Source organism: Lonchura striata, chromosome 7 (assembly GCF_046129695.1).
Source record: "Lonchura striata isolate bLonStr1 chromosome 7, bLonStr1.mat, whole genome shotgun sequence".
NCBI lineage: Eukaryota > Metazoa > Chordata > Aves > Passeriformes > Estrildidae > Lonchura > Lonchura striata.
In genome coordinates this window covers 12,741,813-12,755,848 of record NC_134609.1, presented here as the reverse complement: position 1 = coordinate 12,755,848, position 14,036 = coordinate 12,741,813, and the positions used below count along the sequence as shown (strand labels likewise).

General features: G+C 41.7%; 1 protein-coding gene across 5 annotated transcripts in view; it reads right to left on the bottom strand.

Annotated features, from left to right (window-relative positions):
- The window catches only part of PPP3CB (protein phosphatase 3 catalytic subunit beta), a 46,798-nt gene extending 41,252 nt beyond the window's left edge, over positions 1 to 5,546 (bottom strand). For all 5 annotated transcript variants that reach the window (XR_013340258.1, XM_021548634.3, XM_021548650.3 and 2 more), the window contains exon 1: positions 5,383 to 5,546. Coding sequence is in view for 4 of the 5 variants with exons in the window: in XM_021548634.3 (XP_021404309.1) it covers positions 5,383 to 5,452 (70 nt within the window). In the remaining variant the exon portion in view is untranslated. The remainder of the gene's footprint in view (positions 1 to 5,382) is intronic.
- Positions 5,547 to 14,036: the final 8,490 nt, after the last annotated feature.

Sequence of the window (14,036 nt, the reverse complement as noted above, 5' to 3'; positions counted from 1 at the left end):
TTATTGCTACTAATTCCGCACATGTTACATGAAAAGGTATTCCACCTTTTCTATTTTGTTTGGTGCAGCATTACTCCTTTTCACAGGGAGACAAAAATCACAATAGCTTCCTATTCAACTCTCCCATTAAACACCATTCATAAGGTAAGAAATATCTAACTCTATCCCCTATTCAACCACTCCTTTTCCAAGTCAGAGACTTGTCATCTTTGTAATTCCACCTCGCCCAAAAGCCACTCTCCGCCTCTGAACATATGTTTAGATGAAGTAAAAAATCAGGAAGATGGAACAAAATCAGATGCTGTTGTTCAAGATGCACATATCACAGAACATACATATAATGGCATGATGGTGCAATCTCTTTTTTCTAAAGTGGTCATCTAATACTCCCTGAATTCTTATCAGACCAGTTGACTGCCACTGCATTAACACTTTCAGAATGTTATCCATATAGATCCTAATATTTCCTTCCCAAGCTGACTGCCTTCTACGTTTAAGAGAGAATTGTTCTGTCCTTTGTACAGTCTGCTCTTTCTCTTATTAGCATCTCCTACAACTTCTTTATGAGGCACTCAGCCTAACAAGAGCTTACTGGAGCATCTCTGGAAGTTTGCTGTCTCAAATAAGTGTTAGTATTTGCCATTCACTCTGTTTTCTAAAGAACTTGTCAAGACATATAAAGAGCACACATGACAGGTGTTAACCTCCCTCCACCATGGGAGTTTATCACCTATTAACATCCTTTCTCTCCTAACTAACTTTGATCCTAAAGAGAATACTTCCTCTTCTGCTTACTTGAAAGACTTCAGTGAAGAAACATAAAGGATAGATTTGCCTGAATCAAGAAGCTCACTGGCTTCTTCAAAATACTCTATTTCTCTTGATTTTCATCTATGAAACCTGTACCATCTCCTCTTTCACACTGTATTTCCCAGGGATATAGCTAGGCCACTCTTTCTTACAAGCACTATGAATCTGTTTAAATTAAACTTATTGATCTACAGTTATCCAGTTAAGTCCAGATTTTTTTTAAAAAATGTTGCCATGCTCCATCTCTCAGACTCAGAAGATGAGTTATGGCACAGGCTATGGAAAATAAACCCACAATTTTGTATTCAAAACCCCCAAGGAATTCCTTCAGAACCACCAGACAAATACCTTCTGATCTTGGGATACTTTTTGGCAACATTTCTTTCGTTGATACATTTTGAAGCCACTTACATTTCAATGAGAGAATTCTTTAATCCATTCAGCAATAAGAACTGACTCACGTGTGAAAGAATCCTTAGTTCCTTAAACAATAAACACACATGTGAGCAGTTGTCAGATTTTTGTGCTCTGGCTTTACCTTCCCAGCCCTCAACTGCCAATTTGCCCTACTGAAATTGAAACAGGCTTCCATTTTTGGGTGGGTTTTCTTCGGTTTTGTTGCTGTTATTTCAAGATTCATCCACTCTAAACAACCCCTGAAACAAAAAAAAAAGACCAAACACTTACTTGTCAAAATTCAATTCCATTCCATTGTATCTCCCCCAAAACAAACCTGGGATTTTAATTTTATTTTTAATATGATCCTTGAATACCCTCTTCACACTGCTGCTTTTTTGGATCATCTTAAAATAATTTCTGGCCAGCAGCATAAGTACCCTACAAAATTTTAAAACAGGCTTCATGCTGCCTGTCAACTTTTAACCTTTTACCTTTTTTAAAAGCCAAACTCTGAATTATAAATTTGAATACTGCAATGATTTCTTTTTCTCCTTACATAGGCATAATTGTTCAAAATTAGATATTAGAGCCTTTATTTCAGAGCCTGCTTGCTCATGGATATAAGTTACATTTCCTTGGGTTTCACTAAAGAGTTGTTTCAATAAGCTTCCATTTAATATCTAAAATTATTGTCTGCCAATCAGACTGTACCATGACTTTTATCCAAAACAAAGGAATACTGAAATCTTTCAATTTCCAGAAGAATAGACATTATCTCCAAATTTAGCATTAGGTCAGCATGACAAGGTCCCGTGGATTGCGTCCCAAGCCTAGCAACACCCACAGTGCACAGAGTGTCATGCTGGAGGATGGGAACTTCCAGTACAGCTCCGGGGTGTAACTACCCACAGGTGAGCCAGGGAAACCCTGCTGCTTGGCTCTCAAAAGGAGGCAATGAAGGCTCATCCCTGTCAAGCTCAGGACCACCCTATCAGTGTGAGCTTCCAAGCACTTCATCCCTACCAGGGAAAAGTACCTTACTACAAAGCAGTGAAACAGTTGTTTCAGGACAAAAGATAAAGTTTGAAAGTCACAGGCGCTGAAAGGTGAGGTGAACCGACTGAAGTCAGTCAGTTGTCATCCAAAAAAAGGGCAAACCCAAAGAATCAGATACAGCATTTAAGTATCAAGAACAATTTACAGAAAAAAGATTTTGACAGAACATAACAAAGACAGTCTGATTTGTTCCACAAGACAGTAAAACACTAAGTATCCTTCAAAGATGGACAGGGTGCCTTAGAAAACAGTGAATCAGAACAGGTACATTTTCTCTTCTCTTTGGGGGAAAGAAAAAAAGGCAAAAGCAAAAGAAAAAAGCAGTAACAAAAGCCTCATCTCAAGACCCCCTTTGGGAACCAAATGCCAAAAGCTGACTTTAGACAGCTTTTCAGTTCCATAGCTAACCATTAATTTATAGGAAATTCTGTAAGTACAAATTACTTAGGCAATTTAACTAAGCCAGGTAAAATAAAGTTTCAGCTTTTTATACACTTCAAAAGCAATCAATGACCTTTGATGAGAACACTCATTAATTGGAAAGATATGTTAGACAGCACAGCTAGATTGCGTATTTAAATCTATTTTTATATTTATTTTATATATATCTATCTGCCATGACATAATACATCTGATGGCCCTTCAGATACCTCTCTACATATCTGCACTTCCCATCAATTGCTAAATATGCAAGTCAAAATATGAAGGGCAACACATCTTAATCATTATCCTACCTTATTAGAAAAAAATAGTTACTGATAATACAGTAATTCAACAATTTCTTCTTGGGTGAGCATCTCTTGCCAATTTCTGCCAACATACAGTATAGTGGTAAAGAATTCAATTTCTCACAGCCTCTGAAATTCAATGGATTCTGTTCTTCATCCCCCTCTTCCAGTGATACAGAGTAAGGAAATAAAACTTAAATAAAATCAAGATGAACAATGCAAATAACAGCAAGCTTTAGGTCCTGAATTCAAATTTTCTCCCCAAACTACACTGTATATAGAAAGCATGAAAGCTGAAATAATGACCAATACACAGATACACCAGACAATATTGCTACATTTTCTCTGTGGCTTTTCTGAGACATTATAAAAGATCTATTCATTGTATAATAAGAGAGAGGATGGTGAATGTTTCTTGGTATGCAAGAGGCAATGCATCTGTTTGTGAAGAGGGATGTGACACAGTTGTCATATCTTAGCACAGTTTCAACAAATTGCACAGATACTCCCACTTAGGACTGACATAACCTGCAATCTTGCACTTCTGGGGTCACTGTCTAAAAAAAGTATTTCCAACTGCACTGCATCTAATGGGGGAGGAGAAACCAAACCACCCTGTCCTTCGTATCAATAACACAGACAGCTTGGCACAACTGGCCAGGCTTTCTCCAGAAGCCAGTGATTCAGCATGATGGGGTGGATAGGACACGTCTACAGAAGGTACAGGAAAATGCTGCTATATGAACTGGCAGTAATTATGTCAGATGAAGCCATCAAAGACTGATTACCTATACAATATTACCTATACAAATAGGTACACCCATTGCCTATACAAATTATCTATACAATAGTTCTACATCCTAACACCCAGGTTCAAAGAAATACTGCAAACTCAGGCTATAATTCTGCTTAGAATGAAGCAAGTCTTAACGACAACTTTAAACAATGAGATGCATAGGTCACATTTAACAAGCTGAATTATGAAGTGCTTGGAAATCAGCAGGCTTTCCACTGCATTCTAAAGCATCTGATTGCTTACTATTAATTCTTTCGCATTGTTTGGAGAACTTAACTTCTTACCACTAATTGCAGCAAAGGTACAAAAATTCAGCAGGTCTAAAAACCACACGTTGAAGTAGCACTAAGGAGTTTCCAATAGACTGGTTTTAACATTCTCTATTTTTAATCTTGCAATTTGTTCAAACAAATCAACAGGTTAAGCAATTCAAAATGAGTAACAATTTATTTGAAGTAAAGCTTTCCAGTTAACTAGAAAACACACCGATGTCCAAAACAGCCAATGGGATTCCAAGACTTTAATTAACAACTGCTGAGGACAAATGCATGCTTTTCATTTCTCAAGGCCCCCTGTAACATAAAAAGTTAAACAACCAGATTTGCACCCCTTCCAATTCAGTCAGTTCCTAGGAATGTCAATCTTAAAAGCAAACTGCTTGTATACACCTGTGATTTCCAACCAGACCCGCCATAACAATTGTCCACACTGACACCACCAAATACAGTGTAATATGAAAACCACTGGGTTCAAAATAAAATTGTGTAACCTGAGTAAACACAACCTAGGAATTCTCTAGCACTACCTATGCTCTACCCTTAACTATGAATTTAGGTCTAACATATGTATTTCAGGATGCTCTGGCTACAAAGGATTATTCTCCTCACAAAAACTAAAATGACACACTTCACAGGCTTCAGAGAAAAGAACTATTTGATACCATTTTGGTCGCTAGACCATCCTAGATTTAGATGGATATATCTAATATAAAATGCTTTACTTTTTCGACTAAGAAGTAAAACGTTTGACTTTCCGCGGCTCCCCACGAGATTACCGAGGAAGGCCACAAAGAAATAGATCAAGGTGAATTTTCTCCATCAGAACTGGAACCTGAGAACAGCAGCCAATCGAGCGGGCGGCAGCACCCTCCCATCCCCTTTCCCCGGCGCTGTCAGGCTCTGCATTTACAGGGCTCCCCCCGCACAGAGCCGGGGCGCGGGGCCGGGGCGCGGCGGTGCCCCCGGGCAGCCCCGCACACGCTCCGGGCAGCGCGTCCGGGCGGGACGCGCCAGGCCCGCAGGCCCGGCCAGCGCTTCCACCGCAGCCCCGCCGCCCTGGCGGGCCCGCCCGCGCCCGGCTCGATCCGGCGGTGCCGGCCCCGGGTACTCCCACGCCCGTGCGGGCATCCCACGCCTCCGCAGGGTGCCGGGCTGCCCTCCCGTCCCCACCTGCGGGTGGGGCAGCCCGGCCCGCGCGCGGGGGGCACCGATCGGCCAGGCCGCGTCTCGGCGCCCCGGCGGGCCCCGGCACTCGGGTGGGGGTCGCGGCCCCGCCGCGCGGCCATGTTCCCCTGCGGGACAGCGCGACGCTCACCCTTGACGGCGCGTTCGCTGGTGGCGTGGGGCGTCAGCAGCAGCACCTTGCTCCCCTCCTTGGCGGACATCGCTGGGCGCTGCCGAGCTCCGGCGGCGGCTGCTGGGCGCGGCAGCGCCTTCGTCCGCCCCTCCGCCGGCGGCTGGTGGGGCGCGGCGGGGCGGGCGGGGGCGGCTACAGGCGCCGGGCGGCGGCGGCCCGGCGGAACATGGCGGCGGGCGCGGCTCGCGGCTCCTGGCGCAGCGCGGGGACGGTCCGCCCCGGGCCCGGCATGCACCGCGCCGCCGCCCGCCGGGCACCGCGGGAGCGCGCGGAGCTCCCGGCCCCGACCGGGACCGCGGCGAGTCTCCCGCCCGAGCCGGGGCGGCGGCGCGGGGCGGGGCGGGCAGAGCGGCCCGACGCCTCCCGGCTCGCCCCGGACAGCAGGGGGAGGCGGGCGGGGCGGCCGGAACGCCCCCGCTCCGGGACGGGCGGGCGCCAGGCCGGGGCTGAGGGGGAGGTGCGGCGGATGGCCCGGCCCCCAGCGACCCCGCGCGGGCCGGGGCCGGCGGCCACCATGGAGAGCTCCGCGGGGCCGCCCCGGGCCGGCACACCCCGCGGAGCGGGGCTGGGGGTGGCGAAGCCCTCACTTCCCACCGGGAACCAGCGCAGAGCGAGGGGCCGCTCCCGTGCCCTCAGCGGGCGCCAGAACGGCAGAAAGCGGCCCAGAGCCGCACCTGGCAGGAGAGGCAGGAGGAATGAGTTCTCCCTCAGTGAGACACGGGGCACAGCTTAGGGCAAACTCCCAGTGAGAAATAATTCAGCCAAACGTCTCTGCCTGCTCCCGGGAGCTGAACAAGAGGGGCCGAAGAGCACGGATGGCCCTGGGTACGGCGGCGCAAAGCTGCGCAGGCTGACGGGGGCAGTCTCCCTTCCGTCGCAGCCCTTATGTTCTGTACAAACCAACAGCGAAGCTCATATGCATTATTTAAACCGAGCTGTGGAATCTATCCCACACAATAAACCAGGAATTCAAGAAAGAAAAGCCATTCAGAAGTACTGGTTTCCAGCGAGGTCTTGGTTCTTGCCACATTCAGGTCCAAGGGAAAAGGATGAGGATGAGATGAGGATCTGCCATGCTGAGCTTGAAAAGCCCTTTGGCTGAAGCAAAAAGACATAGAAACTGACACGTTACACGAGTGCTTGGGTTAACTTACTTTTTTTATTTTACAGTCAAGACAGTACAGGCACGAAACGTTGAATGAAACATTACATAAAAACATTCTAGGAAGAAAATGAAAATTTTAAGGGAATAAGAATTATAAACCCTTGGGGTATTTATTAGGACACTTGCAAGACTCCAAAGTTTTGGAAAAACAGAATTCTAGTAACTCCATGCCCACCAGTAAAACGTGTGCATGCATGCAAAAAGAGAGCTGGGATACATTAGAGTACCATGGAAAAAAAATCCTGGATGAGTATTTTGGCTTTAACTGCTAAGCTTTCCAGCAGCAGGAATTACTACTTTATACCACATGTTCTGCAAATGTCTGCCATTGTACAATCAATTTAAAGGACCTGTTTTTTAAATAGGACAAAAGCTCATTTCCTTCAATAGCAAGGATGTGTATCAATTCAGTGTACGCAGGGAGAGCACAGGACAGGAAGGGCAGTAAGTAAATGTCACTCCTTCTGATTTTAACATTAGCTTAAAGTAGATCTGCTGAAACAAGAAGCAGAGAGATTGAATTCAGTCTTGTATTTAAAACCAAGAAGAGTCCAGTAATAAATGCAGTTTGAAATTCTGACAGCATTAAGCAGCAGAGTCCCATACTATAAAAAAATTAATTTGTCCATTCATTTCCAAACACACAAGGAGCCAGGGACCTTGCTGAGTGTTGTCAACAATCTCCTTTTCACCTCACTTGAAGTGCAGTTGCAAGAGATGCCTTACTTACTTGACTTGTTCTCTCCTCCCAGGAGCATGCAGCCATATTCCCTGGGGCATGAAATGAAAGGGGCTGATGCAGTCAGAATGCTCATTGAGGAAAAAGCACAGCACAGTATTTTTTTCTTATGATGCTGTGCCAGAAGGGGACATTATCAGCCTCTAGTCAGCATACCTAATGCCCTGCAGGCCGAAACACTTCCAGTTATATCCAGGCATTACCTGAAGAAAAGGCTCATACAGATGAAATCTTGCTGGGTTTTCTCCCCCAATACATCAGGTTGATATGAAAAAAGGTATTATCTCTCCCTACAAATCACACATCCTAAAAACATCAAAATAATTATCTTACCATTTTCATTGATAAAAACAGCTAGAAAAAGAAATAGGCTAGCACAGTTACCTTGGCATTTTATTGTCGTTTTTCTGACATATTCTATATTACCTCATTAAAATGCTGAGCATGTGTGATTCTCATTAGGACAATATAAAAATCTTAATTAGGCAGAAATATGTAGTTGCCTCTCTCCCTAAGCCCTTTATTGAAGTTTTTCCATGTGGTCTCTAAATCTGCTACTGACTCTGGAAGGGACATTCAGATGGTCCCAATTTACCTCATGGCAAAGGCAAACATGATTGATTTGATACACTTGTGTTCAGGGAATCAAACGTCTTCCAGCAGCACCACAAGTAGCAATATTTTTGTAGGAACTTAGGAACACAATTACAAACAGAAATACAACCTTCCAGGCAGAAGGCAATATGCCTTTATAATCCTGGTAGTTTCTCACAAGTGCCAGATAAATCTGAAAAGCAGTCATGTTTTACTTCCTGTTCAGCTTTGCCACCAAGTGGCCATTCCGTTCCAAGGAATGGAATGGGAAGGAAAGGGATAGGTATGAGGAAAGAGAAGGGAGAAAAGAGAATAAGAATCTGAGAAATTCCTATTCTGATAGGATATTCCAAACCATTACCAAGCTGCTGGCACTGGACTGCTTTCTGAAGAACTGCTTTCATAGTGAAAAAAACAGTTCAGCAGGAGAAACACAAAATAGCCGAACCAACCCATCTTCTTCCGTACCATGGGGAACGGGACCATTTGGGATGCAGATGATACCTGATTTCCTTCTGCTCCATCTCAAAGCAGTACCCACTGAAGCAGCATGCAAGAGCTGTTTAAACAAAAAGGTGCAATCTAAAAACCTTGACTTTTCTGACACCTCCCCTGATGGAGAACTGCAAAGTATAGCAGCACCTACATTTTAATCATTGCCCCAGACAAGTGCTGTTTATTGAATTTTAAGCAGAAAGAAGTCAGACATAAAAAATATTATGTGAAGTTTTGTAGCCATTGCATGCAGCAGGGCAGATATCAGAACAGCATCTTCTGCCTCCAACAGCGACATACCTTAAAAACTGGCACAATGTCCCAGAATCATCTAATTACCCAACAAGAACTTTTTGAAAACTAAGAAGGAAATTGATTCACAGGAGAGAGAGATATATTCCAGATCCCAAGAGAAAGATGCACAGAACAAATCTTGCAAAGATAAACCAGGTCTGAGACAGGAAGACGTGATATGAGCAAGAGAGTAAGATGAAGAAAAAACTTTTAAGAAGTTCCATTTCATTGACTCTCACTAGTGACTGTTTGAAGTTGTCCTTTCTTAAACGCCAGAAACGATACTGAGGTTGGTATGAACTGCAAGACTGCCTCAAAACAAGGCACTTATTATTTTAAATATATCTTGACATACTGCTGCACTGAATTTCAATATTGAAAGTTTTCTTTTAAGAGGGCACAAGGTTTCCCTGCTGGCCCAAGTCAGCTATTTTATAACAAATCTTACTATCTGTAACAGAGAGGCATTTTTCAGAAAGGCTGAAAGCATTGTCTTAAGCCATTTTCTCCAGCATTACAAAGTAATTATCACTGCAATACTCCAACTCCTAATGTCATCCAGCACTGAGAAGCTGACTTCGAAAGAAAGAGAAAAAACAAAACCAAATTATTAGATAGTATATATATATATATATATTAGATAATGCTGGTATAAAATGACAAGCTACTTCACTATTACAGTGTATTTTACAGTATTAAAAAAGCTAGTCAAGGCCACAAGCATTACTTGCATCATACCAGAACTGTAAAAAACAGGCTAAAGCAACCCAACTCCAGAATTGAATTTTAGGTAACTTTCACATACCAAACCCTACCAGGCACGTATCTGATTTAAATTTCACACCTCTAGAGTGATGGTACCTCAAACCCTTCCTTAGGTTCCTCAAAACATCACTTTCTCTGCTTAAAGCATTCCTTATCCTGCCCTTATTATCTAGTTCAAACTTTCCCTTCCTTAGCCTTAAGCAATTGCTCTTTCTCCTACCATCTGAGACCAACCAATTCCCTCTCTTCATTTATCTTACTACCTTAATGATATTAATAGACTATTAATAGTCACCTCTACTCACTCTAGAAATTGAGTTCACTCTGCTTTTTGCTGCCCTCCTTTGTGTTCTCTCATTTCCTCAGTGCCTCCACAAGCAAGAGACTTAACTGACAAAGTACTCAAGGTAAGCAGATCTGTGTATAGGATCTTGCAAAAACCCCCCAAACTTACTACTGCCCTGTAACAGGAACTATGATAGCAAAGAGTGTGAGATAGGTTTTACTATTTTTTTTAACTTTGTTGATCCATGAACATGATGTCCTACAGATCAGAGAAATCCCATTAATCAATTTTAAAGGAAAGTGTTGGGGCAACAAACCACAAAAAGCAGATATGACAACTCAGTTGCTGAAGAGTTCACGCACTCTTCTCACAAATGCATCTGATCATTGCGACTAAGAGGTGAAAGTGCAAGTATGCTTTCAGCTTACCTCTCTGCATCTTTGAGACCAAACACCATTAAGTACTAATAAGAATTAACTGTTATATGAGGATTGGATAGGGTTGAAGAAAGGGTTTAACAAAAATGACCTTCACAACTGGGCAACCCTGAGGTCACAAGAAATGAATGCAGAAAAGGACATCTCAAGGATATATCTAAATAATCCACATAAACATTTAAAAGCTCTTCTACTATGTATTTTGTTCCCATAAATTCATCAGCTGAAACCACTGGAGATGTGGATTTCCCCCCAACCCACCATGAGATGTCATTCCATGAGGAATAATTTTATTTTCTCATCTGTACAACAGAGCTTTTCCCATGAATTACAACCTTGTCTTCAAATCAGTAGCTTACTGATCAGTCAAGACTCCCACACACATACCTTCTTCTCTCTCTTCAGATGCGTATGGTGTCAAAAACCTGGCTTGATTCATCTGCTACATTAAATAACTTGTTTTACGCCTCTAAGGGCAGTTATCCAGAACCAGTCTACAACATTGAAATGATTGTTTAATGTCAAGTGAGATTTTTTTAGTCTATCTGGAGAAACAAACTGAATTTCAAAAAAAAGGGAATGTATGCATTATTTCATCCTATTAGGAACAATTAATACCTAGTGCCATGAACAACTGCTTATTTCTTCTTAAATGTACTTTTAAATACATACCTGATTTCTGAAAAGTTGTAGCTGAGTTAATAGTAATATAAGATTAACTTCCATTTGATTGGCGTATTTTAGATCTTAAACAAAAGTCAGTCTGAACCTTCACAGATATACGGTCTGTTAACATGCTCACACTTTAAGGTGCTTTCAGTAATTTAAAACGATCTGGAACAGTTTTGTTTCTTTTTTTGCAAGCAGCAAAAGTTCTATGCTTGGAGCTCCCTCAATTGACAGTCATATAATAATTAACTGGTATAAATTTTGAGTAAAACCCTGGAAGGACAGCTAACCCTAGACTGCCATCAAAATAATTTTGCCTGAGTGGGGAAGAAGTTAAAATTTAGCAACATTTAATAGTTATTACTGAAGTACAGCTTACTGTATTCACTTTTCTCATGTGTTCCTATTTTAAATTATTTTGATTAGTTATATACACACACATAAAACTTCTCAAGTCTATGATTAACTGCTGAATCATCTGGGACTGGGCCAGCCAAAACTTATGATAATCCTCTTTCAACAAATCGAATGTAAATTAGTTTACAAACATACACTTGACCTTTTTATGCATGAGTACATTCAGTGTTTACTCACTCAAGAAGTAATATTAAAACAATTCTATTGATGCCAATGAGGAAGTTTGTGTTTCTTCAGCAGAACTCTTCCATTTGTATCTGCTTCCACAAACATGCTAGTGAAAACACCAGTGCTCTCAAGTGACTCTATAGCTAGTCTTAGCATTTTTCCATCAATGAAAAAGCAATCTTAAAAACCTTTCCAAGTTACATTGCTTTGGTTTTAAAGGAAAAAAAAAATTATTCAATTAACTAGAAGAATGATGCAGATAGCAAGAGAATTAAAAAATAATTGATCATGCTTTTTCTAAAACATTTTCTGAAACTTTAAAGGTAATTCCATCAGTGGTAGTAATGGTGAAGAATTAGCCTTTAAAAAACCCAGATACGTAACTAGACTTAAAAGATTCTGGACTAGGCACTGATAAAATGCTAGAGGCAGCAAGCACAGATGGATGAAAATATTCTTTTGCTTTTTACCAGCCACAGCGCACAACAAGAGACAGCACAGTGGTAGGAGACTCCAGAACACATCTAACTTCAGTGAGGTGTTTGTAAACTCCAAGTACGTATTTATCTTTGTCCAAGCTTGCAGAAACACTGACTTAACCTACACCGCTTGTCCAATGTCTCTTTATAAGTATAGCAGCAGTACATAAGTGCTTCTGCACAGTTTCATTTACCACAGCAGGAACATAACCAAAGATTGCTACAAAGAACATTGCCTACTCTCTCCATCAATCTTCCCTTCTCAAAAGCTTCAGCACCCCATTGCTGCTGAGGACCATCTCTGTACAGCAATCTATCCACTGAAAGAAGGAAGGAAAATTTAGACTGATTACTGAGTGTTCCTTAAAAAGAGACACATGTGAGCGAAGATATGCACACATTTCCTTTCATTCTGCCTTTTTCACCTATCCATCTGTTCCTTCCTATTCCAATCCACCGTTTCTTTTTCTTTCCTCCTTCTCCCTACACCTCTGCCCTGCCCCTCTCCCTACATAACATTAGATCCAAATCCTTAATGAATTCCAATATTCTGGAATCTTGTCTGTGCTTTCTATGTCCTACCCAACCATCACTGGTAAGTCCATTCCAGCAATGTTAATGGTCAGGGGAAATTATCAGTAGGACAGTTCCTTCCCTCTTCTCAAATTCCCCCATCTTATTTTGGGTGCAGTAGCCTTTGTTACAAAGAACCAGGCACTTCCTTCTCTAAAGCAGAGCACATTCTGGTTAACTCCCAAGTGCTGTGTGCTCCATTTCAGCACGTGCTGCTCAGCAGGTCTAAGTATGATTTCCACAAACAGCAGGTACAAACTCAGTTGCCTTTGAGAGAAGGAACTGTGCTAGGTAGTTCCTTTTCCAAACACAGAAGGATCATACTTACATAATTTCGCTACTGCTAGGACTTTCCATTTTATTATTGCCTTCTTTTGCTCCCTACACAAGGTGTAAATGCATATTACAAAGACAATGAGTGATCATAGAAATATTTAGGAGAACTGACATTCACTTATTTTAAAAAGGTGAATTTAAGGATGTATGGCATTCATTTCATTTAATTCCATCCAATAACGTACTCTTCAGCCAGGGACAAAAAAAAGGTTATATTGCATCAAAGCTTACAAACTGTTAACTCTTAGGAGTTCTATACAGCTGCTGAATTCCTGTGGGAACTCCCTCCTCACCCTTCCTATAGGCAACAGTGAACTTTAACAAGCTATTAAACTACTACAAAATTGATTTTTGTATGGTATGAATATCACTGAAAAGACAAGTTAGTCGAATTACAAAGTAAATCTTATCTTACTGACCTTACTAAAATTTGCAGGCACAAGCAGAAGCTGAAGTAAGAGTATTTTTCCAGTCTCACGTTTCTTCCCATGTTAAATATATTGCTGAATGTACTTCAGTTTGTCTCCCTTCAGATGTACTAATATACTGCTTGGTATGGACCCAGTTTTTCCTTTTTAGGCCTCTGGTTAACTTCATACAAAGCAACTGATATACAAAGGACATTTACAAAGAGTTTTGAAACCTGGTAGATAGAACTGTAATGGAATAAACACAACAGCTCCCTTGAAAAAACCCACTTGGTTACTTATTCTTTTAATAAATTGCATAAATTCAGAATTATTCTGCAGAGCTTTATGTAAGTATACTTCCATTCATTCCTGGACACAAGGACATAAGAAACCTAAGTATGCACGTTGTCTTCAGTTGCAGAAGTTTCACTTTATATTAATTCTTTTAAGTGACGACTTTGTACTTTACTTTGGCAGCTTGTTTTCTTAGATTATCCAGACTGAATTTTTTACAGTTGTAGTCAAGCAAAGTGTCAAATACTTACCAAGTCCTCATTTCCATCTGGGGCTACTGCAGCTTTCACCAACTGCTGAAGGTATCAAAAAACTAAAAACAGACGTTGCTATGCCATGAGAGACTAACAATTCTGTATCTGTTGGGAAACCTGAATCAAACAGTTGTTTACAGTAAAATATAAATTCCATTTGTTCATATTTAGAAAATTAGTACTACTGAAGTTTCATATTGTCTTAATCTGCAAATGCAAGATGTAGCTAGGGGTGTG